Source organism: Cuculus canorus, chromosome Z (genome assembly GCF_017976375.1).
Source record: "Cuculus canorus isolate bCucCan1 chromosome Z, bCucCan1.pri, whole genome shotgun sequence".
NCBI classification, from domain to species: Eukaryota; Metazoa; Chordata; class Aves; order Cuculiformes; family Cuculidae; genus Cuculus; species Cuculus canorus.
The window spans coordinates 68,873,438-68,900,164 of NC_071441.1; the positions used below are offsets into that span (position 1 = coordinate 68,873,438).

The 26,727-nt window shown below is 43.1% G+C and overlaps 1 protein-coding gene across 3 annotated transcripts in view; it reads right to left on the bottom strand.

Annotated features, from left to right (window-relative positions):
• DNAI1 (dynein axonemal intermediate chain 1) overlaps positions 1-26,727 on the bottom strand; it is a 156,075-nt gene that overhangs the window by 68,438 nt on the left and 60,910 nt on the right. For all 3 annotated transcript variants that reach the window (XM_054055264.1, XM_054055263.1, XM_054055262.1), the window contains one exon: positions 15,428-15,675. In XM_054055264.1, the coding sequence (XP_053911239.1) occupies positions 15,428-15,675 (248 nt within the window). The remainder of the gene's footprint in view (positions 1-15,427; positions 15,676-26,727) is intronic.

A 26,727-nucleotide genomic window follows, 5' to 3' on the forward strand; every position in this document is an offset into this window, starting at 1 on the left:
AAGCAGTTTCTTCCCTTTGTAGTAATTATACATCAAGGAGCCCTGTGCCAGTACTGGTGTACCACAGCCCTGATGATACCTGCTCTAAGAGAAATAAAAACATTTTGGTCATTCAATGCCTAAAAAAAGAACCCAAATAAAGTCTGCCACAGTTAGAGAAGGGAAAAGAGAGAGGCATTATCACATCCTCTAGTCACCCTTACATGAACTGACCCGAGAAACAAACAACTCCTTGGACTGCTGAGGAATGTCCCTGCCAATATGATCTAGGGACAAATTCCTTCCAGCGCCAACCTGGCAGTCAGTACCATCCTAAGCAAAGCCACGATGATTGCCATGCAGTGTTTGGAGGGACCCACAAAGGGTACCTATTCTGCTCTGAGGCAGGATCGGACACACCTCTACCACTGGTGACAATTCTCATAGGCTGTTTTCAGGCAGCTCATCAACCCCCCTGCAGATATGTCAGTGCCTTACACAGGAAATTTCCTTTACCATAAGTCAAGCCAATTACTCCTTACCATCTCCCCAGTGGATACAGAGAACAATGGCTTATTTCCCTTTTTATAACAGTCTTCAAATGGGAAAGAAAAGGTTGCTGTGCCACTGCTCCTTTCTCTTTCTTCCCAACCCCACAATATCAATTGCTTCCACTGTCACTCCCAGGTCTTGCACTCCAAGCCTTCACCATTCCTGTTCTTGCCCTTCAACACTTCTCTGTAGCTGCAGACATGTAGTACAGGCACTAGCAGACAGGAGTTACAACGTTCTCTATCTTGCATTCCTGCTAATAAATCAGAATGCGACACGTCTTTGTGCAATAGACTTGTACTGTTGACCACTGGCAATGACCTGTTATGTTCTGCCCTTCCAGCACAGTGCTCCCTAACCACTCATCCTGTTTCGTATTTGTGCATTTAATATCCCTTTTCTAAATATAGTATTTGCTCTATTCTTTATTGAATTTCATCACATTGATTTTGAGCATTTCTTCCAATTTATCAAGATCATTTTGAACATAATAATGTCCTGCAAAGTGCCTTCTCCTCCCAAGGGGGCTTCCTTATTCTGTAATCGGAGTTGTTAATGGAAGTATTGATCAAAAGAAGACCAGGCCTGACAGCTGGTGGGTCTCACATGAAGCATGTTCAGAGTCTGACAGCAAACTGTGTATAAATGCTCTTTAAGCACATTGCCTGAGCCACCCAAGCAGCCTCTTTATGGTGATTTTACCTAATTCATATTTTTTTCTGCTTTGGTTATAAGAATGTCACTGTGTGAATCTGGATCAAAAGCTTTAGTCAAGTCGATAGAGGTGATAACCTTGACTGCCTCCCCCTTCTTCATGAGGCCCATTTCTCTGAAACAAAGGAAAGAAAAGAAATTATACTAGCTTGACAATTTATTCTGGACGAATCCAGGTCATCTTCTCTGAATCACCCTATTACCTAGACATTTACAAATGATTTTGCCATTTGATTCAGTTTTCCCAGTCATCAAGATTGGTCTGGATGGACAGTAATTCCCTGGGTCCAATTGTACCATTTTCCTTCAGATGTTTCCTCACTTCTTCCGGCCCTTCAAGACCTTTCCTCCTTTTCATGGCCATGCTTGTCCCAAAGGCCAGAGGGCAGCCTGATGCACTGCCACATTATCATCCACACTTTTTAAGTTCATATGGCTGGCCTAGGATGCCTCTAGTCTGGGTGAATTGTCCAGACACTGGTTTTTGGGCTCTGGTACACTGTCATGCCACTGTCCTTCCTGCATGCAAGGACAGTCCGTTTGAGGAAAGCACTGGCAGAAACTTCTTTTGCCAGATACTGGCTCTATAGCATCATTAAAAAGTGTTCTGGGATTGATAACAGCATGTGTCATACTCCAGTCTGTCTATGTCACAGGCACCTGAATGTGTGGGAGTCCATAGGCAACAGCAGAGTGACGCTTCCCTTCATCCATGCCCCAGAGCACATCCCAGCCAAGTCTCTGAGTCAAGTTACTCAGTCAGCTTAGTGCTTTAAATGGCCTTTCACATAAACATCAGCCTCTGCTTAAAATACAGAACGGATGTAGCCCCAAAACTCCCTAAAACGGTTGTTGATGGTCTGAAATTGCTTTTGCTAGTTCTTTAAGTACTCTGGAGTATGTTTAAGCTGATCTTGCTGATGAGCAAGAACCTGTCTCATCTAAATACTCTTTAATATACTCTTTCCCTATTCAGACTTGTGCTTTCATCTTCTTGTTACATTAATCATACTAAGCAGCCAGTCTCAGACAGTTATTGTAAGATTAAACAATACAGGATCAAATATTTCATCCTTCTCCATACCGCTCAGTATTAATGGAAAGATTTCTTTAGTAATGAGCCTATATTCTTTACCCACTTCTAATATACTTACCAAGTATTTTCCCTTTTCCTTTTATGACCCAAGACAATCACAGCTCATTTTGCACCTTCACTTTCACTGTATTAATTGCTCTTTCTTTTCTCTAATACTCAGCTTTAGACACGCGTCCTTGTTTCTGTGCTTCAAGAGTTTCCTTATAATACACTGCTGAGCTCTGAAGCAGCCATTTGGGCCACTCTCAGAGCGCCTGTCATTCTATCCAGCACAGCAGCTCAGGGAGTTCACCCATCTGTATCTGAATGGAGCCACAGTCTCTTTTGCATGAGCCCAGCTGTGCATCACGGGAGCACAAGTGCTTCCCAGCCCCTTCAGGCTCTCCCAGGCACCCTGTTTTCCCCATAACTTAGACACACAGGGGTAAGAAGGAGATTTGGACACCTCTCCTTATACTCACTCTGGCTGAAGACTTTTATTTGAGGCTTCCCACTGGCAAACATCCTGCTTCTCGAGCAAGCATGCAAACACAGTGAAGGATTCAGCCCTCAGCTTGCTCTAGCTGTGCCTGCCCTGGCAGCAAAGCACAGGCACAAATCCTCTGTCAAAACTGCATTTCACCAGTGTCTTTATGCAGAAGCTTGAGCCAAAGCAAAGCACCAGCAGAGTTCTGGGGCCTTCTCAAGGTAGAAGAGCTGAACACGTGCTCTGATTTAGCAAAGGCATAAGCTAAAAGGATGCAGTTTGGCTGCATCCATCACACAATGGACTATGTCACCAGCTGGCAGATGAATACAGTCTGGATGCCTGCAGAGGCAGAGAGACCAAACTCCAACCAGGAGTATCCACCCAAACCTGAACATGTTAGTCCAACAGCAGGCACCTTTAGGCTGTGTAGAGGATACTTTTTCCATTTCACTGTTACCCTGTTTTTCAGTCTGCTTCAGCATCACATTGAGGGCTCATGCTGAAGTGCTGATCTATGATACTCTCATTTATTCACTCTGTCACCTCCAAATGTGTTTCTTTTTTGATTCCACCAGCAACTTGCAGCAGAATGGTATCCGGAAACATCAACATATTACCAGCAGAGAAGAAATCTTTCATATTCTCCTCCTGCCAATGACAAATTGCCATTTTTTCGTTTATTCCCCTCTCTATGTCACTTGCCTGTGCTGTAGCCCAAGGGATCTGCTGCAGTAACAGTCACCTAAGACAGATAGCTGATCCTGAGCCTACTGATCTTCTGTTTTGCTGAAGCAAATAGTTCATCCTTCCTTGCTGCTGAGACAAAGTAGTGCTTCTACAACAAAGCCCCCAAATGCCATCCATCAAAGACACTGCCAGCTATTCTTCGTTTGCTGCTTATCATGCACCCCAGGCTGGCATCATATGTGGGCCTTGTCATCTTGCTGAGGATTCTCAGCCAGCTACCAGGAGTGAAGCCAAGGCCAGGCACCTGGAGGAGTACCTGCAAAAAGAAAGGCTGCTGTCCTGCTATCAGGTACAAGAGATCTCAAAAAATTATCCTCTCAGTCACACAGACTACTTCACTCACCTGGAAAGTAATTCCAGCATCAGTCTTTATGCAGCAAGAGACAGACAGAGCAAGTTTGAGGAGCAAGGCAGCGTTTGGAGTCTCCACTGCTAACTTAGGCAGCAGTACAAGTTGTCCTTTGTGGAGGTGGAAAGAAGGAAGATGGAAAGCTTCCCTCCTCATCATGGTTAGTTGGGATAAAGGCAAAGAATGAGCTAAATCCAGATGACTCACTTTGACTCAAAGCAATAATGAAGATTTTAAAGAGCTGTGATAACTGAGCGCAGATTGCTTACTCCAAGATTTAGGTCAAAGCAGTCCAGTCAGCCTCTTTGACTAAGTCTGTACTTCAGGGAGAAGGAGCTCCTGGGTCCTGATTGCTTTTGGCCATACAATACCACTGTGGCAGGAGAAGATTTAGCTGTGCTCTGGCTGCGTATGGGTCAGGGCTTCCTCACAAAGATAAACCCAGGGAGGCAGGCAGGGATGAGTTGTGGTAACCCTCTCACTGAGGGACCAGAATCGTGGGGTGGCCATCATGCCCATCTTGAAGCCAAGACCACAGGGTATAGCATAAAGGGCTTCTGTCCTGTGTTGCATGCTCAGCTAAAGAAATTGCTGGTTCATATCAGGGCTTTTTTATCATACCTGTCTGTTAGACAGGCAGCATTTCTGCTGTGGAACATCTAGCGAGAAAGAAAGACCTCCACAAAATAAGAGTTTTGGTCAACATTTTCATAGAAGACATTAGTCCTTGATTTTGTTCTCAAGAGTCCTGCTGTGAAAGCCTAGTTCCTGTCCCCATCCACATCCCTGAGGTCTAGAAATAGTGCTGGTAAAAGCACTGCAGAAGGACGAATCCAGCCATATCTAAAGAAGAGCAGCCACCGTGGAGAGGAAGAATCAGGCCTGCCATGTGGGGCTAGCTGGGCTGCCACTGTCAGCCTTAAGAGTCCTTGCACATCAAGAATCTTCACGGAGAAAAGCAAGAGCTAGGGGGGCACTAACACCTTTCTGCCACTGCCTGGGAAACCTGCATGGGCAAGAATTTGGAGACTGTCTTTTGAGGAGAAAATGACTTTTTGAGACTGGAGGCCAGTGCCCGCCTGGAGCCAAAATCAGCTATGCCAGAAAGGTTCATCTGAGACTCCGACTGTTATACTCCATTTATTGCTTACAAAGAGGAAGGCAGGTCCAAAGACAAACCATAGGTAAGGCAGAAGTACTAATACTTTCCTTCTTTCAGTGCCATATCAGAATATAAATTGTAAGTAGACATTTAAAAAAATTAACTTTAGGAAGCACAGGCAAGAATGCTGGGATAAGACAAATATATCCAACTCTGCAAGGTCTGACGAAATTCAACCCAGGATGATTAAGGGAGCAGCTCAAGCAATCTCTGAATCATTAGCAATTATCAATGAAAACTAGAAAACAGGAGAGGTCCTGGAGGATGGGAACAGGGCAAAAACACTCCTAGGAAACCGTAAACAAAACCTGTCCTCAAGAATAGGTTAAAAGACTGTGGACGAATCAGTCTAATGCTGAACTTTGAGAGCTGGAACAAAATATTAAGTCATCTGTAAGTCATGAGGATAAGAAGATAATGAACAGTGAATATGAGCTGGTCAAGGAAAGATCTTGTCAAACAGAATTTATTTTCTTCCTTGGCAGGGTAATGGATCTAAAGGATCAGAGGAAAGGAGGAGATGTCATTTACCTTTAATTTTGTAAGGCTTTTGGCATGGTCCCTGTGATGTTTTCAGAAGCAAGCTAGGAAAATAAGGTCTAGATGGAGTTACTATGAACTGGATGAATGACTGAAAAACAAATTTTCAGGAGTTATAATCAGAGATATCCTGAGCACTCAGGAGAACATTTCTAGACGGTTCCCACAGGGGACTGTCATGGGTCCAGTTTTATTCAATATTTTCATTAGCAAATTGCATAGTGGATTGCAAAATACACAGAATATTTGCAGATGACACAATTTAGAGACAGAGAAGTCTGTTAGGATCAGGATTCAACATTATCATTATAAACGGGAGAGAGAGTCTGAAAGCAATAAGGTGAAATGTGATAAAGACAAGTGCAGAGGGACACAAACAGGAAAGGAAAAGCATATAAACAAGTAGAAATCAGGGAGTTTCTTGCTAACTGGCAGAAGTGCAGAAAAGGCTCAGGGACAAGTGCAGAAATCTGCATAGTGATACTCCCAGGGATGTGGAAGAATCACAGAAATCCTTTTCACATGCATTAAGAGGTATGCACCATGTAAAACAGTTAGTAACAACTCCAATCTGTCAGTGCTGGTGAAGACAGCTAGACTGTTCAATCTCATTTTGAGGAAAGCACATCTGTGATGGCATGATAGGAAGAAGAGGACACTCTCAAGTCCTCTGCCACTTCACATTTCTGTGATTCACGAACAGTTCCCCAGTTCCAGAAAGGAAGGCTCTGTCTGAGTTTAAATTCAGCCTCACCTTTCACAAGCTTACTGCATGTCATGCTGAACCACCCTGTGACAGCTTCATTCACTGCAGTAGATGAGACTGCTTTGTATAGCAGATGAATCTTTAAGTGTGAGTAAAAGCTGATGGAGAGATACGAATAAAAATTACTTTGATTTACATATATATATAAACTTAAAAATAAATTCATTGAAAAATGTTCCTATCTTAAAATCTGGGTTTTCTTTTAAATGCAAATATTTCAGCTATGCCAGTAATCTGCAGATAAGAGAGCTGCTAAGCCAAGGAAGGTTCTCAGTGCTGTTCTCTCCTTTGTAAAAAAACTTGGTGATGTTTCACTGTAAAATCATGCAACAAGATAGAGCCCATCAGCTCAACGTGCTTAGGAAGTAAACTTGCCCCCATTACAAAAACATTAAAGAGATAAAGTCTGCAAGGTCTAACTCTTCCTATAGGTGAGCCAGTAATATTTAAATACTTGGCTGTACTGTTTGCATTAGAGAGGAAATGGTTTAGACAGCTGACGAATGTCAAAATGTTCAAAGACCCCAATGCTTTCCAGTCAGTTTGGGCTTCCTTCATCTCTCTTACATCTTTAATGAACAATTCTGACCTATGGTACTCCCTGTCACCAAGTCTGAAGCAGAAGTAGGGATTTACTCAGACATGTCCTGACTTTACCTACTGTCTTTTTGTGTAACACAGCTCTCCTGATAATAAACATGCTAGTTAGGAGGGCCAGGATGGCCAACAGACTTGGTAACAGGAGACAGGTACTAAAATGGAGGCACCTGCTCCATTACAAAGAAGTTGGGAAGCATCCAAGGCAGCCAGCTTGGCAGGACTACATCTCACCAAGCAAGGATGCAGGATGAAGAACTCTTCAGCCTACTGCCACAATAACCAAAACCATCTCAAATCACCCTGGGACAGAAGACACAGCACAGCAATGCGTGGGTACTCCTGGAGCAGCCCTCAACCACAGGCTGTCATTCAGCTGTGTCATGGACACGAGGCTGACTGATGGCTTTATTCACAGTTACCAGCAAATACCAGGCTTATTCAGCGGAAGATGGTTGCTACTGCTACAGGTAGTAGTAGTAGTCTTATTCTAGCAGCATATGGATACTTGCAAGCTTTACTATAAGCCTTCCTGGGGTTTTCTCCTCCAAAGTTCTTGAAAGCTTCCTGATAACCGAAAGAAAACAGCTAGATGTTCATCAGCAATGAGGACACACTGTAAACTTAATTCCCACATCATATTTAGGCCCATAAACACTCCTCTTTAAAAATCACTTCTCTCCCACAGCTAGATGAAATGCCCTCAACCTCGGCATCTTCCTGGGACTCACAGCCTCAGGCATCACCACCTGAGCACCAATGAACTCACAGGTGCAAGATGAGCAGACAGGGGCAAAGAATCAAGCCCGTCTCATTTGTGTGTTCACACATCACCCACAGATTTGTCGTGCAGAAAAAGGGTAGCAAAATCTCTCCTACCACAGAGCACATTTGGTGATACTGGGTGGGACTCCGCAATGAGCTGAGCAGAAAGCATGGCCGTGGGAGCGCCACTTATGCAGGGCAAAGGCCCAGCCTGGGGCTTGTGCATCAGTCATGCTTCAGAGACTCCGATTTATCTGGAGGAAGCAGAGCTCAGTTATAAATAGCACTGGATAAGGCTGGTCCTACTTTCAGTTTGTTTTCTTCCTGCTGGGATTTGGATGCTCTGCTTTGTACAGCATTTCACCAGGAATCTGCTAGCTTATTCCCCTCACAGCACTTCCCACTGTATTTATTAGGCTGGTATGTTAGCATCCGAGGAGTGAGGAACCAGATATTTAGTCTCTCACCCGTTTGCCCCGCCAGCGGCCGTGTTGCCATGTCAGACACAGCACGCAGCTGAACGATGGGTGCCAGAGGCCCGCAAAGTTCAGGGGTATTTAACCAACAGCAATTCACAGCTCTTGGTTTCAATTCTGACTGTGGTCATAGAGCAAGATCTCCAATTTACAGACAAAATACGAAGTTTCCTGCTTCGTGCGCAGGGAAGGCAGACACACACAGCAGGCAGGCTCACATCCAAATCCCCAAGCTGTCTGATGCTGCTAAATAAGAGACAGCAACTGTAATGTGCCTGAGAGAAGGTTCCCATCATCAAAGGATCAAGCAGTCTTGCAACAGGGACAGGTAAGAGACAGCACCGCGACCTGCCAGGTGTTCAGGGTTCCAGATCCCACACAGAGCTGTGGCATCTCCCACAGCACCAGGGGTAAGAGAAGAGCTGCAACCAGCCTCACATCTTGCTATATATCTGCATGACCTTGCCTGCATCACCAGTGCCCAGCTTGCCTCTAGCTCTACCCTTGCCATTCTCTTATCTCTGTTTCATCATTTTCACAGGTGCACTCTGTTGTTTCACAAGGCTGCATCAGTGCCAGTAAAATCCATCTGGTCCATACAGTTTCTACAACGATTTCACAGGCCAGTAAGGAAATACATTTTTTCCGCTAGGATCTAACATAGTTTCCTGATTCTTATTAAATATTCAGTTAATTTTAATGCAACAGAACGGGATTCAAAGATCCAAGCAACAAACAAATGCATTACAATTTCTCTGCCCTTTTAAACCTCAGGCTAACATTTTCCAACAACTCAAGGCCTTCAGAGACTCTTAATTTTTATTAGTGAAGTTTAGCATCATTACAACCAAAAGGCAAAGAATATTACTTACACTCTGCTTGCAGACAGCAGAAAAGAAGTAAACAACCCGAAAAACCACAATAAGATGATTTGGATCTTAAGTAAAAGAAAGAGAAAGGACAACAACAATACAGCACTAGAGGAGAATCTATTTAGCAAGCAGCAGTGAGAAAAGAAGACAGAAAGTAAATCCAGCATCTGTATGAAGTACAGAGAGAAAAGCAGCATCAAAGCAGAAGCAGCTCTTTTCAAACACGTTACATGATCTGCAAGGGATACTCTTAGCAAGAGAATTTCTAACCCACAAGAATCCATACCCAAGGCACAATTTAAAAATAACCAGCTACAAAATCTTAATCTCCAGAAGGTACCATCTGATACCATCCCAAAAAATACAACATCGAAGTTAAAAGATGAGGAATTTTCTTTATTATTGTCAGAGTTAATTAGGAAGAAGCATTTGTATGCTTACCTTGCCCAACCTTAAACTGGCTCAAGAAGCGTCCTAAAGGATTTGAACAAGTTACAAACATGCTGCAAAAGATTTTATCCAGCATTTCATCCACAGCAGTGTTTTGTACTTTCTGCCACCTCAATCATGCCTAAATGAGCCCAAAGCTTTCAGATGAACTTCTGTGGCCCAGCAGAGCCTTTCCAAAATACGGTGAAACTTGACTTTGTGGGAGACAGAACCTCCACCGGCAGGGCTGTGACTCTGCAGCAAGTTCTCCCGGTGACTAAGGACAACTAGAAAGCACCTGATATTGACCCTGTATTCTACAGCAAGCATACAGCAGCCCTTCCCAAGCACAGCCCTTTTTGCCCATGCTTCCTTCCAGGAGAAGACAAGGGAGCAAACACATGACAGATATTTGTCGGCCACTAAATGCCTCATAGTGCTGCAGCTAGGAATGCAGTGTTAGGTCCCTGACAGACCAGCACAGCTGTATGAAGAGTTCAGTCTAAGGTGCAGGACTGCAGGTAAGGACTACTCCATCAAGGAAACCTCTGGCAGACTGACATCTCTGGACCCCAAACGCACAATGTCTGGCCCTTGGATGCTCTTCCCACTCCTCTGTACTTCTGTGCATTCACTGAATAACTGAAGTGACCTCTCCAGGTAGTATACAGTGGTCTCCTGGGGCACCAGAGGTTGATTAGACTTTTTGTCCTGTTTGCACTGGGACAGGTATGCAAGTCAGGGCTGGTAACAAAAAAAAAAAAAAGTAGAAGAAAGCTGGGGCTGGAGGGGGAGGCTGGAAGTAGACATTGCACTGACCTAGTATAAGAGACGTTTGCTTGCATCACATAGAGCTTTTGTGCTAAACGATCCTCACCATGGGTTACTGCTCTATTATCTCTTCAGGCTACATTCTCCCCTCTTGTCATCTTGCATCCTGATGTTCCTCATTCCTATCTCAGATCCACACTCCTTGCTTTTAGGTCTCTGTTGCTCTCTTTTTCTCCTCGAGACCTTTGTTCATCCTCTAAGCCTGTCCCCTAACTGTATCCTTACACAGTTGAATGAGGTTTTTTTCACTGAACTACCCTCAGCAAACACCTATTTTGTGCTGCTTAGCAGTGATGGCAACAGGAAGGGTGTTGAGCCTGTTCTAAGATCGCCGATCATCATTCTGACCTTGACAGCAACCCTCTGTCTTTTCTTTTGCTTTTATTTCCTTTGCATCAAACTCTTTGTTTGCCTGAAGCCAATGAACAAATTATTATGTGAAGCAGTAACATCTCACAGGCTGCAAAATCTGTTTGTCGGACTGCAGATGACAGATTTAGGAGACTACCATCATCAGAAATAAAACAATGTGCTGGTGTGACAGTGGATTACGACCAAAATGCTTTTTCTTCTCCTATGTGCAGCGAATACAATTGGCTTCCTGGAAAGTCCTTTTTTGTGGAGCTGTGCCCAGCAGCATAGAGCACGGTGGAGAAGAGCAGGTCATGCTGACTTTAAAAGGATTCTGTAACTGAATTCATTTACTTCCATCAGCAAAACAAGACCTCAGTGAGTCTGGGGTGGTTTCATGAGCTGCTAAGATTAGGTGGAGAGTTACTTAAGGTCTTAGATTAGAACACATAAAGTAGAGATGGAGAAGGGATCATGCAACTACAGGGCAAATTCCAGTGAGCAAGTCTCAAGTGTGTTTTGTCTGGTTTATATTTGAAATCAGACTTCCACAAGATCCACTGGGAAACTATTCTGCAAGCTGTCTGTCAGTTTGCAGATTACTGCCCTGCCTTGTCCTCTTTGTCCTAACCACGAGCATCATATTTAACATAAATGGCATTTGGCGAAGAATTAGCAAGCAGTGCCCAACCCTTTCTCTTCCCATGCGTGAACACAAGCAGAAAATAATTCTTTCAGTATGCCATCTGAAGCTCCATGTATCAGCTCCTCAGGGATGCCACATCAGCTTCAGTAAATCAATGATGATCTATGTTGCTTTTCTAACCAGTGATCTCTCAACACCAATTCCAAACCACGCTGTGCAAATGGGCAAGCCTGCCACAGCTGAGAAGAAATGTTCCCTTTGCAGATCTTATGGTCAACATTCTGCAGTGAGAATTTAGTCAGCAATTCTGATAGCGAGCAAGTAAAAATAAAAACATTTCCAACCTTCTGCAGCAGGATTGGCTCTGTACTAGTCCCAGCAGCAAGCAGAAATAATGTCCTTTGGGTTTGCTACGAAAATGAACTAGATCCACAGAGTAGAAACAAATTTGTTGAATAAGATGTGTTTTAGGAGGGAAACTGAAGAGCAGAAATAAATGTTGACCCAGTAGATAGTTTCTGACATCAACCCCCATTTCTGAAGTGTTCCAGCTTTCAAACACTTCAAATCTAAAATATTTAGTACATCCCAGAGATGAAAGGTAAGAAAAAAGCCACTTTTCTCAGTTACAAATAAACCCTAATCATCATCTTTTTTAAAAAGAAGGGAGAAAGTAAGAACAAAGCTCAAAGGCTGGCAAAGAGAGGCTTCTTGTGGAGAGCCCACATCTCCGTAGAAGAGCCTGCTTCCATCAGCTCTGGGTACCAAAGTCTAGTCAGGTTGTCCCACCCATTAACATCCAGAGCCAAAACCTGGGACTGAGCTACTGGCTCAAACAGATACCCAGTCCAGGGTCTTGCTTTCCAGGAGTACTTGGTGCTGGAGATAATGGGAGTATGAGGACTTTGCTGACTCTTTGCGTATTATTTCATAGAATCATAGAATACTTAGGATTGGAAGAGACGTAAAAGATCATCTAGTTCCAACTCCCCTGCCATGGGCAGGGACATCCCACTGGATCAGGCTGCCCAAGGCCCCATCCAACCCGGCCTTGAACACCTTCAGGGGCAGCCACAACCCCCCTTGGCAACCTGTTACAGTGTCTCACCACTCTCATGGTGAAGAAATTCTTCCTAATGTCTAGTTTAAATCTGTCCCTCTCCCATTTATACCTGTTCCCTCTCGTCCCATCACCACAAGCCGTTATGAATAGTCCCTCTCCAGCTTTCTTGTAGAAGGATTAAAGTGGGGTTTCTTGTATTTCCAGCATTCTTGTATTTCAATTAAAGTGGGGTTCAGCTTAACCCCACACAGGGTTTTGCCTAGATAAACATGACAGGTTTGACGTTGTTTCCTAGAAGGTGACTCCTTTTAGGCTGGTGTTGGCAGCCAAAGCAGAGGCTTGAATTCACTGACCTAGAAGACCATTTCCAATTATAAGTATCTGTAAGACCTAAGGTTTTGTGGGTGTATCATCAGCCATGTTGCACCACATGCATGCACATTCACAGGTCTATGTGTTTCTTTCTTTCTCCCTCTGGATCTTAATCAATTGGTAGTAAGGAGTTAGAAGTGAGTAATTTAAAACAAACCAGAATTTTCCATTATTTACAATGCAGCAGCACTTAATACATGGAAGACAATTGCCACATCTGTAAGAAGCCATACCCGTGCTCTTTAAAAATATGGGGGTGGCATCAGGAAGACAAACTCATTCTTGGGTAACAGAACTAGAAAATTTATATTATTCTATTTTGCATTTAATAATGGGCTATGTTACATCAGCTTTGTTTTACGCAAACTTACTGAGATATTACTAAGTAACCGAAGATGAAATGGCACAAAAAAAGAGCTGTCAGCCTGCTTTACTCATTTCCCATTTTTCTTCCATTGTGAAAGGGCTGTATTGTTTCAAAAGGAAGGAGCCAGGCAGCCCAGGGAACAAAGGCTCCTAATTGTTCGGGAGAACGTTGTTACTTTTCTAATTGGTCTTCAAAGCAACAGGCTTGCAATCTCTACAAAAGTGAGGAGTGCTCATGGTGATCGATACAAAGACCAGACTTCAGACTAGTTAGGGTGTTGCTGGAGGAGAACAGAGCATCCTTGAACTAAGTATAAGAAACAAGGCATCACTTTCCAGAAGCGTTTAATGCTGAATGAAAAATAACAACCCAGTGTCTCAACCTAACAGGTAGTCTTTCATGTTCCTTTTCCTCCCATCAAACTGGGAGAAAACCTTATCTAAACCTTCTGGCAGATATTGACAAATGCCCACAGTTTAGATCTTTCCAACAGAGGTGCAAGCTCTCCTGATTACTGTGCAATCACCTTATTACTACCCTTCCTCACTAGTTTCATAGCAAGTCAAACACTGTACAGATTACTAGAAGTATCAGTACTTAATTGCGCAAGGAAACTAAGAATAGTGATTCTCAGTGCTCAATGTTTGGAAATAAAACAATCAGAAGCTAGAGGCTACTCATGCCTACAAGTATCCATATCCATGAGGTAGTTTCTCTCCTTTTCAGAGCTATATCCCTAGAGTGCCTAATGAATTTTTTTCACCTCTGAGCCACAGTGCTGTCAAGTGACATACATAAACCTACCTCTAAAACCCCCATACAGGCTTCTTTTATTGCTGAATGTACCTGCTTCTGGTCTGTAGGGAGGAGGCCACTAGTAACACCCCTTAAGCACACTGTGTCCTTCCCAATATCACCTGGGGCTCAAATGGTCTGGAATTCTGGTGCCTACAGTGGGCAGTAACAATTATTGACTTCCTGTAGCATGCCACAGCGAGGCCATGAAAAGCTGCTCATAGGAATTACTGTCTTGTGAGGCTATTTTAGTGGAAGCCTTAATAGCAACTGGAGAATCTTGGAGCTCTCTGCCTCTGTGTGTGTGTGTACGCCTGCTGCATTTTATTATTATAACAACTCATGGCTGGGGCACCTGTTAACCTGTAAGAAGAACTGAAAATGTCTATTAGAGGAAAAGCTTTGGACAGATAAGCAGCAAGAATATAATTCCTGTTGTCTCTGAAATGTTACATTTGCATAACCTCTCTGTTTATAGCAAGCACTGATCTTGTTCTTGACGTATTCCACGCTCATCTGCAGTCCCATCACGACCCCTTGATTTCTTGGACTTTTACTGGAACATGCAATAAGGAGAAGGCATGGGTAGGGGGTAATCCATGCATGGCATGTGCCAAAGAACAAGGAATATTGATGGTGTGCCTAGAGGTATGACCGCATTAGACAGCCTAAATCAGGTGACAATAACAGTTAACAGCAGCAACACCTGTAGCCCAGGTTAGGAAACCAAACACACACCCCTGCACCTCAGCAGGCTTACATGGGCCATGCTGAAATACGTGCTGCCACAACTTCACTGTTAAAAACAAGATCAGAAGTGCATATACCTTCCAGCGCTCCAATCTTAAATCAGATTACGCTGTAGACATAACTATAAAGTTAGCTGGGTGTAGCAACTTATTCACCCCAGTCCCTCACAATATCATCCGTCTTGTGACTCTTTGTGACAGATACCAGAGTGGCATTACTTTGAAAGTGTTACTTACGCATAACAATCTTTCATTCACTAGGATACTTCAAGGTCAACTACAAGGTAGTATGCCTTGAATCCCAGCGGCAGCCAGTCCCACAGGCCCTGGGCTTATTGTGCCCAACAGAGCTCTCTTTTAGGGCTGATATGTATGTCTTACACACTGCTCATCACTTGCTAACCTGTGATTTTGTATTTGGAACATAAATAGCATTGCACACAGCTGTACACAGAAATCAGTTCCTCCCCAAAGAGAAGTAATTTATAATAATGAAAATTAAAGAGAAATAATTGTTTATAGCAGATTTTTGCTAACATGTTTAGTTTCTATCGAGGACCAAGGATTCATGCAATTGCTTTCCCTTTCTGCATATTTCAAAATTAACTTGAAATACAACTTCATAATCAATCACTAATGCATGTATTAAACCAACATGTTTCCCATACAGCACTTTTTCTGCTGTGACCAAACTCATCCCAAATAAAAGCCCAGTTAGAGGAAAGGAAAAGCACCCTTACCTGCCACACTGGCTCCATGTGCTTTCCTGAATTAGCACTACTCTTGTAGCTGGGCTGGGACGTTGCCTTCTTTAGGTTGTAGATGGCCACATTGCCATCATAGAAGCCCACTGCCAGGAGGTAGGGGTAGTCATTATGAAAGTCCACGCACATGATGCCACTCTCACTGCTGAAGACATACTCTGGGAAGGAGGGGTTCTTCAGGCTGTAGAGCAGGAGCATGCCGTGGCCTTGCTTCACGAAGTCATCTAAACAAGAAGAAGCTTTGCTGTCAAATCAGTCTCCTACGCCTAAAACCAACCTGAATGTGAAGTCATGTGGGAAAGACATCAGTCACAGGACTTAGCTCATGTTGGCATGCCTACATCCGGACATCCTTTCCTCCATCAATATGTCACCCCCAGTACATGAAGACAACGTGCTTATGCATAAAACCTAATGTTTTGGCACTTTTTTTCCTCAGAGAGAGACTTGAAGAAGCCCTGGAGGGAAAGTGCAGAAGAAAAAAAAGATATCTTATGGACACTTCTTTCTTTAGACTAGGATTTTCACAAACATTGCAGACATGCAGGCTGAAACAAAGATAGAGGCATGTCTATTTCTGTATTGGCAATATTTGATATTAGAGCCTCCATTGCTCCTTCAAGCAATGAAGGAGCATTTAATTGAATTATCTGTAAAGCATGATATCTTCTATCATTGCACATAACTGTACAATGCACAAGCCACCACAGTCTTACTTTCTGCTTATGTCCAACATATCCTCCTTGCCTGACACAGAAGCTTTTTTTTCTTTCTTCAAGACTTCCCATTTTCTTTTCTATTTACTCTCACCTTTCATTTGCACTGTCTGAAATTAGCTTGCCCTGCTCTCAGTAGGACCATCTTTCCTTTTTGTTATTTTAATCAAGTCTTGACTGTCTGCAAATTCTCAGGTTCTTTGCTCATCTAGAAAACAATTTCCAAATTCTTTTAAAGGGGAAGAAAAGCTGTTGATGTAGATAAAACTCTCCAGAAACAAAGGAGCTTTCCTAATCTATGGAAGTGATGCTTTCTTTGACAGTATCCTAGCCATCTCTCCAAGCACTTTTTCTTACTGTCAAATGCCATTGAGCATACAGTATATGGGAAACAAATTACTGCTTTCTGTGTTTCAAGTACCCATTACATGTCCTACTCCCGGAACAGTCACCTCCTTTTAAAAGTGTTTCCTACCTTTCTTAACATTTTGACCAGCCTGTAGGATAAGGACTTAGTAAATGTGTGCCCGAGTGATAACACTAACTTCAGAGAAGTCTCCTTGGCAGCAAGTTGATCCCAAATCAGCATGAAGGTTCAAACATTGCTTACCTCAAATTTATCAGGGCCACATAAAGAACACTCAAAGAACTCACAAGTCAACAAAACTATTGCTGCTGCTTTGCATTTGGATTGTTGAAATATTCTACAGGTCTCTTGTACACTGGGACCAGGAAGGGGAAATGGCTTCCTTATTTTGCAGAAAGGCAAGATTCCAATTCTGGCATTACTTTAAACACATCTGAACCCAAATAATATTTTTTAAACCTTTTTTTTTTTTTTTTAAGAGAAGGACGTTTATTCCTAGAATTCTAGCTGAAAAGGAAGTGAACTAGCTTTCTTCATCAGAAATTGCCCTGTCCCTTGAATTCACAGAATTTTCTTTGTTCTTAGACAAATAAAGTCATTTGAACTGGTATTAAGCAGAGATCCAGCCGTGATAACGATGAATCTTTCTTCTCAGGAGCAAAACCACTTGGGAAGTACATGGGAATGACCTACCAAGAGTGACTCAGAGCAGAATGGACTATGAAGCCAAATCACTTGGACAGCCTTCGAATTCAACCTGTTTCATACTCTTATTTCTCCTGGAGTGTGCTGACCAGCCAGATGTGTTTCCAGAAAGTTTGCGGCAGACATTAATTTTCTATCTGTAGGCACTGTGCTGAGGGGCCTCAAACAGCTGTCCCCCATGCTCACCACACAGACAGCAAAGAAGACACCCTTTCAGAGAGTGATTCAGCCACCAAAGATCTCCATTGCTTTTTGGAAATGCTCCTCTCTCCTTTGATTGGGCCACCACATTCCTCAATTGGAGATGATGGTGCAGGCTTTTATTGGTTAAAATAATTCAGCAGCTTCAGAAAACAAGTTAGCCTGGTAGAGGGAAAGCAAGGTCTTGGGAAGTAGATCTGGCAGAATGATGTATGGGATTCATTGTGCAGATTAAGACATCCAAATGCAGGGCCATGTGTGGCTGTCTGTGCATTATTCACACACCTGTAGTTTAACCCACATCCACGATATTTCATACCTTAAAGGAGACAATGAGTGGGTTTCATCTCTTGGATTAAGTAGGGTTTGACAGTCAGTAGAATGCTGACAATTGCAGTCAACGGAGCTCAGAGAGCAAGGGCAGGTTTTCTACAGTCAGTGAAGTGGACTAATTGATCTCTACCAATAGCAGCAGAAGCAGTCAGATAGACAGCCACACAGAGACCTGCATTTGGGTGTCTAAATCTGGCAACTGAATCCCATGCTTCATTCTGCCAGGGCTTTTTCTGGATGATATAATTGCTAAAGTACAGCCTATTTCTGATGAAAGGAAAAATGATGAGAATAATCCACAATTAACACTGAAGCACAGCACATAAATTCCAGTAAAACAATAACCTTCTGAGAGTAGGCATATAAATCCATTTCAATGAAGGTGAATTCTCATGTAGACTACTGAACTGCGATGTACCAACTTGTTCTTTAATAAATGAAAATAAAAGGACTTGTTTCATTAGTGATATTCAGTGTTCCAGAATGTCAGAGACAGCTCATACCCACAGCAGCATATCTGTGGTAGATCTTTGAAGCATAGCCTTTTCAAGAGAAAGGTTTATGCTTTTTTTTCTGTAAAAACTAGCAGAGCACTGCAGTGTGTCCCAAATCATGTGTAGCTGGTCTCTCAGGATGCAGGTAGCTTGCTGAAACCATGTTAGAAGACCACAGAGCACACAGCAAGGCAGAGGGTGCAGACCCAGCAGCTAACAATGGCTGCACCACTGCTGAAGGTGAAAGCAGCAGCTTCAGATCTGGGATAGCTGCTCTGAACCATGTGGATATACAAGCAGAAGAGAAGAAAGTATCTGTTCCATGCAGGCCTACAAAGTGCTGTTATTCTGAGATACGGGGGCTGGAGATACTATATCTCAGCAGTTACACTGGCAATCAGTGCCAGCAGGAATTGTTCTACTTTACAGGAGGACACAAGTTAGCACAGCAAGAAGAAGAGAGTGAACAGACTCTTGCTGTAATGAGGAAGAGTTGCGTGTCATGAGGACCCTCAGTGTTCACCTGAGTGGAGGTTAAATTTCAGTCCCCGACAAGCTAACAAGTGTACGTGGCAAGAGAAGTTTTGGTAATGAAAGATGCAGACAGCAGGTTTACCAATCTCAATCCAGACAACTGAGCCTGTAAGCATCACATGCAATTAGAAACACTTTTCAAGCCAGCTATTATTGCTGTCTAAAATATTCATCTGCATTTGCATTTAAAACTGGACAGATTCAACCCAACCTCTTTTGAAGAACAACCAAAACTGAGGTAGCGGTAGTGAAGTACCTCAGAATATCACTGTGATATCACCAAACTGTTCAGGGAAAACAAAAATCTGAAAGGCATCTAAATCTTTCATTATGATGCTTACTAAGTGTCCATTTTAATACATTTTTCTGGACATACTGGATGGAAGGGATGCCATCCAGAAGGACATGGACAGGCATGAGAGATGGGCCTGTACAAACCTCACAGAGTTCAACAAGGCCAAGAGCAAGGTTCTGCATCTAGTTTGGGGCAATTGCAAGCACAAATATAGGCTGGGTGGAAAATGGATTGAGAGCTGCCCTGAAGAGAAGGATTTGGGGGTGCTGGTGGATGAGAAGCTCAACATGATCTGGCAATGTGCACTTGCAGCCCAGAAAGGTATCCTAGGCTGCATCAGAAGAAGTGTGACCAGCATGGGGAGGGAGGTGATTCTCCCTCTCTATTCTGCTCTCGTGAGACTCCACCTGGAGTCTTGCATAAAGCTCTGGAGTCCCCAACATAAGAAGGACATGGACCTATTGGAGTAGGTCCAGAGAAGTCCATGGAGAATATGGAGTCCCAGAGCACCTCTCCTAAGAAGACAGGCTGAGAGAATTGGGGTTGTTCAGCCTTGAGAAGAGTAGGGTCCACAGAGACCTTATAGCAGCCTTCCAGTACTGAAACAGTCTCCTGGAAAACTGCCTGAGGGACTTTTTACAAGGGCGTGTAGGGATAGGTTAAGGAATAACGGCTGAAAGAGGGGAGATTTAGGTTAGCTATTAGGAAGAAATTCTACACTTTAAGGTTGGTGAAGCACTGGTCCATGTTGCCCAGAGAAGTCATGGAAGCCCCATCCCTGGAAATGTTCAAGGCCAGGCTGGATGAGGCTTTGAGCAGCCTGGTCCAGTATAAGATGTGGGAACTTTAAGATTCCTTCCAACCCAAACCACTAACCTATTGTATGATTTTTCATTTATAGTTTTCCTCAGCTGAATTTAAAGATTCAGTAAACATTCAAGGTCAGATCAGAAGATTTTGTTTGCTGGACAGAAGTTTTTACATTTGCATCCTTTTGTCTTGGTTCACAAAAAAACCCTCTAAGGCACACATGGTTATCCCCAGTTTCCTTCAAAATGGTTAGTGGCTAAACCAGTATTCTCAGGCTAGGAACTACGATGCTTGGGTAATTCCTGCATGCACATAATAAAGCTCAATGTGGGGACCCTCCACCTCCACGATCATGAGTCAAAAGCAGAGATTTTTATTAGACAAGAAGCCTGTGCTACAGATTCTTGTGTGATAAACTGGCAATTTTCTTTCTGTTTGGAGGACTTAAAACCCAAGACACTGCAGCCTTAGATCCTATGATACATGGCTTTCTATAAATCAAGCCCACCATCTTTGCTGATATGATTTGGACCAAGAAATTACCATGCTAAAAGGAATCACTGGTGCTTAAAATCTATCATTTCTCCCCCTAAAGCACATCTGAAAACAAAGCAAGAAGGAAAAGCACCGTTGTGAGCAGCTGCTTGTTTCTGAGTGTCACAGCTGCACAAGCACATCTACTCTATTTTCCTAGGTATGCCCACACTTTGATGAGCTTTCTGGATGGGCCTCTCTCCTTTAGGCTTGTGTTTCTGAGAAGCCAACGGAAGTGGTTGGCTGTCCTTTACACTCCGTTAGGCGATATTCCCTTGGGAGAAGAGGCAAGTTTCAAAGACAAAAAACTGGTAACCAAAGAAATGGCTCAGATGTTTTCTTGCCTTTCAGCTATTTAAAGTGCAGAGGACAAAAAAAAAAAAAAAAGGTTATCTGCAGGCCAGAAAATTTCTCCAAGAAAATTATTATTATTATCCAGATTTACAAACCCCTGAGCAGAGTGTAAGAATTTGCCTGTGCTATAGCCTGCATGGCATAGACAGATGACTGAGCAAGTCTCAAATTAATGAATTCTCAATACTTGTGGTATTTTTTTTCTGTCAGTAAGCAAAAGCTGTGCAGCATGGCACTAAGCACAGGCTAATCTAACCTGCTGAGAAACATGCTGGGTGAGCTTGTGCTGCTTCAGCAAGACTCTCTCCTGGCTTATTCAAACAGCTCTGCCAACTCCACACTTTGCTGCCGTTGCAGAATGGGTGTGCTGTAAGAAAGGAAACGGCTGGCACTTAAAGCTTCACTGTATGCCAACAGTTCAGAAAAATCAGGAAAGAACAAATCTTTCCAAAGAGCTCAGAGAATTTGGGCATGTGCTGAATGTATTTTCAAAAGCTCTTGAGAAGTAACAATAATAACTGGAAGTTTTATAACACTTCAGAGTGCTTTAAGCCTGTATCCACAGCGCTCCCTTCTACAGCCAAAGGAATGAGAAAGAGCAGGGAAAGGGACTGCCAAAGGCACTACTGCAAGCTGGAAGAGCAGCAAGCAGAACTGGGGCTTCATAGTGCTCTGCTCAGGGTGGCCCCATCCCAGAATCCCTGAAAAATTGAAACTGGGATCACCAATGCCTGTCCTGTTCCTAATCCCAAAAATGCCCAGACATACTTGAGTATACTGCTGTGCTGACACGAACCCTGATCACTTATGGCTCTGGCTGTGAAGCATGTTGTGGGCAGGGAAAAGACCAACACTGAACTTTCAAAACAGTCCTTTCCCAGAAAAGAAAATGTTTTGAGAATTAATTACTTTGCATTTCAAGGTCAGAGAGCCTGGCTTCCTCTATTTTACAGCTGACAAATGTTACTGGTATAGTCTATTTTGAGCCCCATAACTTGGTTTTGGCTGGTACAGGCATACTTCATTTGAAAATCTCAAGCACAAAGAAGATACTGTTTCAATTTGTGCTTTGTTTCAATGTTTAATTGCTTTGAGTGATTAAAAAGCTGCACCTAATTCCTTATTTGACTTATCTGACTTCCCACTGTTAATTCTTACCATGCCTATCTTGATTGGATGAAGGACGTCTTTCTCTTCATTAAAATGCTTTAAAACTCAATACTAGTCACCTTCCAGCACACTTTTGATAACCTTCACAGCCTGAACTCAAAAATCTCATTTATTTTCAGCAGCCTTGCAGAGACTGTCCCACTCAGCAAAAAGCTGGGAGCCAGCATGGGCTTTGACACACCAGTCAAAGGCGTTGTCTGCACAGCTGCAAACATAAAGCCACTTCTCAACAGAGATGAAGAAGAGTAGAACATTGAGATTTTTTTCCACAGATATGTGGACAACATCACATGCCTAGGACTTGTGCTAGGGCCAGACAAAATTCACTTGCAGTCCAGATTGCAACTGGGTATTTTCTTCTCTTCACCTTTAGGGCATCTTAACTAACTTGGGGCGCTTTCCTGAACAATCTACATGCTTTTTGCATGCTTTGCAAAATTGCTGGTTTCAGAACCAAACGTAATATTCCAGTATCAGTCTCACCAATGCTTAAACCATATCTCTGCTGCCACTCAGCACTCCCTGTTGGCACACCAGGATCATGTCCGCCCTCCTTGCCAAAATATCACACTGGGAGCAGAAATTTATTGCTTGTCCACAAAAGCCTTTTTTTTTTCCTTTTTAATAGAGTTGCTGCCTTCCAAAACACAGCACTCCTCCTTGTTTAGAGAGGTATAATGTTATATTTGGCTGCATTAAAATGCATTTGGTTTGAATAATTCCAGTTTAGCACAAGATTAATCTCTCTGTACTACATCCCTGTTCTCAGCATGATTTACAACTCCACCTGCTTTTTCATCAGTCACACATTTCATCTGCTGTGAGTTCGTATTTCCATCCAGAGGACCAACAAAAACAATGCCTGGCTCCAGGGCCACCAGGATCCCAACAGCACCCCCTCTGGGACACTGTCTCAGATGGTAACTCCAACAGAATTTATTTTCTGACATTCATCAGTGGAAGTTGAACCCTCCTGTGGAGACCACTGGCACTGGACCAAACTGAGCAAGCCTGGGCACTTCCCATCCCAGGGAAATATGGACCCTCCAGTTAGCAGCGTTAACACTGAACGCTCTGCAAGCTCTGAGCAAGTCCATCAGTGTAGTGGTGGCAAGTTGTAGATTATTTTGGGTTTTGCTGATTCAGATGTTTGAATGTCAAATTTAACATTCTGCTTGACACCTCTCACAGCTGCTGGACTAATTCCTGGTGCTCCAGATCAAGTTTATGTTAGTAGCTGGGGCTCTGCTTAGGAAGCACAGACCTTGCAGTTTGTATAGGAAAAGATAAAAAACCAGAATTTCTAAGTCTTTTGGACATTTTAGAAAAGACAAAATTGACAGATAACAACACAAGCTGTCATTTATACCATTCCTGAGGCCGTGTTGCAGTCCTAACAACTGCTGTGGGCTCTGCACATGTCAGAGGCAAGGCACACACCTCAGAAGCACAGATGGATAGACACGAACAGCCTTTAAGAAAATGAGCTGTCAGGTATGTTTGCATCTTACTCTAAAATATCATCTGGCGCAGATAGTACAAGAGAGACCACAGTCAAATGGGAGACTTAGGAAACACTTGGAACAGTGCATTGTTTGTCAGTGCATGCAATCACAGAGGCTCAGAGGCAGAGGAGAACAAGGGAGAACAGAATAAAAACATGTAGCAACTTCCAGAAATCAGCAGATTTGACTCAAGGATCTGACTCGCAGCTTGGCTCACTCCTTATGGTTCACATAAAGGCAAACAGGTGAGCACTGCAAAACAAGAAGGAGGCACTGCAAAAAAGAGAAGGGCTAAGTTTGCAATGCCATAGGTAAAACCAGAGTTTTTTTCATTCTGATCAGATAGGGTTTTGCATGATAAGTCTAGCAGGCACTACAATTGTCTTTTACATTTTCTTCTGTAAATAAGGAAATCATAAGGGCTTGGTTTTACAATCTAAACAGTAATTGTGCAATTACTGATATGTTATGAATGCTAACATATGCTCTGAAGATACTCAAATAAAATGGGGAGACAGTCCATTTCTTTGTCTTGTATGATAAAAGCACATGACTAGCAATGGGGACACCTGTATTCCAGATCCTGCTGTGCCAAGACCAGCTATTGTGGTCTTAGTCCTTTCTTCTCTGTACTTCTCACAGCACTTCTGACATTACACATCATGAATGAGGGAGGAAAAGGGTTACCGACGGGGGCTGGAAAAGTTCCATGTATCAATGATGTCAACAGCAACAATCTCGTTGTTTAAAGGAATGCATTTATGTTTTGAACCTCAGCTAGACAGACTAACAATCACGTATAACTCACTCCCATAGCTCCTCAGAAACCAGGGAGCGGAGGGCACTTCCTTGCTCCAGAACTCAGGAGAGAGCACTTGTCCCAGCAGAGCACTCTGGAGCTGGGAAACTGGACAAGTGCTAATCCTGCCATTATACATCTGGCAGCAATCAGCACAACCAGCTGAACTCTTGCTCCTGCCTTTCTTGTTTTGGTCGGCTTAAGCTGCAATCTCGATAGTGTTTCACTATTTAATACCTGAGACTCTGTTTCCTCTGTGTCTAAAAACCTGTCATACTTGATAGCATTTGCAACCAACTAAATATTTAAGAGTGCCATCAAGTGGCCAAGTCAGGGGCTTTCAGGAGGCACACATACAGAAATCCTCAGGATCATGCAACAAATGGAAATCTATATATATGCTGCCTCTGGATAATCACACTAGCCTGTTATTATTGCAAACAAGCCAGGCTGCCAGCGTCTCAGTATTTCTGTCCTGAAGAGCTCTGAGGGGGATGAATACACTGCAGGAAATGCTTACGTATGCCATAATTAAAAGGCAGGAATGTTAGAGTTTTACGACGGTGCTGTGGCCTCTTGAAAGCAGACAGATGCCTGATGAGATGGACGCATACAGCCGAGACTGTGGAGGAGGCAATTAGAAAGGGTATTGCAGCTCAGAGAACTTTTCTGAAGACATTTGGCAGAAGACCCAGATTTGATTGAGAATCAAAGAAGAAGCAGAGTTATACACACAGGCCAACCTGCAGTCAATTTTGCACAGGTGGATACTTCAAGAAACAGTGAATATTAAGAGCAGCCCTTCCAGTTCAGGCACCTGCCCTTATCCCACTTCCAGCAGCAGTTAAATTGAATGCTTAGGGAAGTGTATAAACACAGGGCATAAAAATAGTGATTTTTTCTTTTTTCTAGAATGCTCCCTAGGTCCCTATTAACTTGTGGTTGAGCATCTCCTTGAGGTCCTTAATGGTCCTCTTCCCATTCCCCTATGCAGCCAGCTATCAGTCATTAACTCTGGACAGTATCTTTCAGCATTCCTCTTTGTGTGAGGCTGGAACATAGATCAGATATTCAGTTCTTCTTGCACAAATTTGGGGCTTTGTCTTGCTTTTATTTTAAGTACATGAAATACTGTATGTCTTTAGCAGACATGTAAAGTGTATGATCGGTGGCTAGTACAAGTGGGTTTTAAGATTTTAACACCTACTAAAAGTAGATTTCAAATAAAAACTATTAGTTTTCTAAAAAAAAGAATGAAAGCAGAAGTAATTTTTATATTTCTTACTCTCAAATAAAGCCAGTTCACAATGGATATGGCAACAAAGCAATAGCTAAAAGCTATCCTTGGATCAGATATCAAAGGCAGGAGGAAAAGAAAGGCAGTTATAGGAAGAAGAGACAGGATCCTTCAGAGTGAAACTCCCAAACAGCAACTACCTGTTATGGGGAACTGCACCTGGTCCAATAGGCTCACATGAAGCATCAAGTATCTGTGCAAACTATGGGCCAGATTTTGACTCACACTTAGACATGATGGATAAAGGATGAAAAAAAGAAAGAAAAAAGAATCACAGAACAGCTAAGTTTGGAAGGCACCTTTGCAGGTCATCTGGTCCAACCCCTTCTTCTTAAAGAAGGGTCAGCTAAAGCATGATGCCCAGGACTGTGTTGAGCCAGGCTTTTAACATCTCCAAAGAGATATCTCCACAACCTCTCTAGGCTGTGCAGATACAGTTCCACTGCTTCACCACCTTCACAGCTGAGAATATATATCCTATGTTTAAAGGGACTTTTCTTTATCTCACTTCCTGTTCATTGCCTTTTCTCCTTTGACTTGATATAACTGAGAAGACTAGAGCTCTGGTTTTGTTATTCCTGCTCATCAGGCATTTATATACACAAGAAACATCCACCTTTCTTTAGAGGCAGTCAGCTTCTTAGACTCCCACCTCAGGGAAGCCAACCACTACATAAACCAAACTAGACTACAAGTCTAGTCAACACCATGGATTCACTGTGAGAGTTAAAGAGGAGCTTAGCTCCCCCTTATCTCCTGTCTCCTGACTTGTGTCCAGCACTTCTTCAGAGGGAGAAGCGTGGGACTGCACAGCACCTAGAAAGTATGTGCTGCTCCAGAGCATCACTCTCTGATCCTCTGTGAGCCAACATGGGGAAGAGAGTACAGGGCACCTCCCTGTACTTGAAGGGGCTGCATCTGGCTCTGGGAAAGACAAAGCTAAACTGCCTGGAAACCAAAAAAAAGGGTGAAACAGACACTTCAGAGACCAAACACCAAACAAAAATGTTAGAACATGAAAAACAGTTCCAGTGTTTTTCCAGGGTGATCCTGTTCTGACCATAGCCTTACATCTTGGACACAAATACACAGTCATGCAGCATCAAGTGTGCCCAGGAAGGCTGAGCCAAACATCTCCAAACTTCAAATCCTTGGCATATAC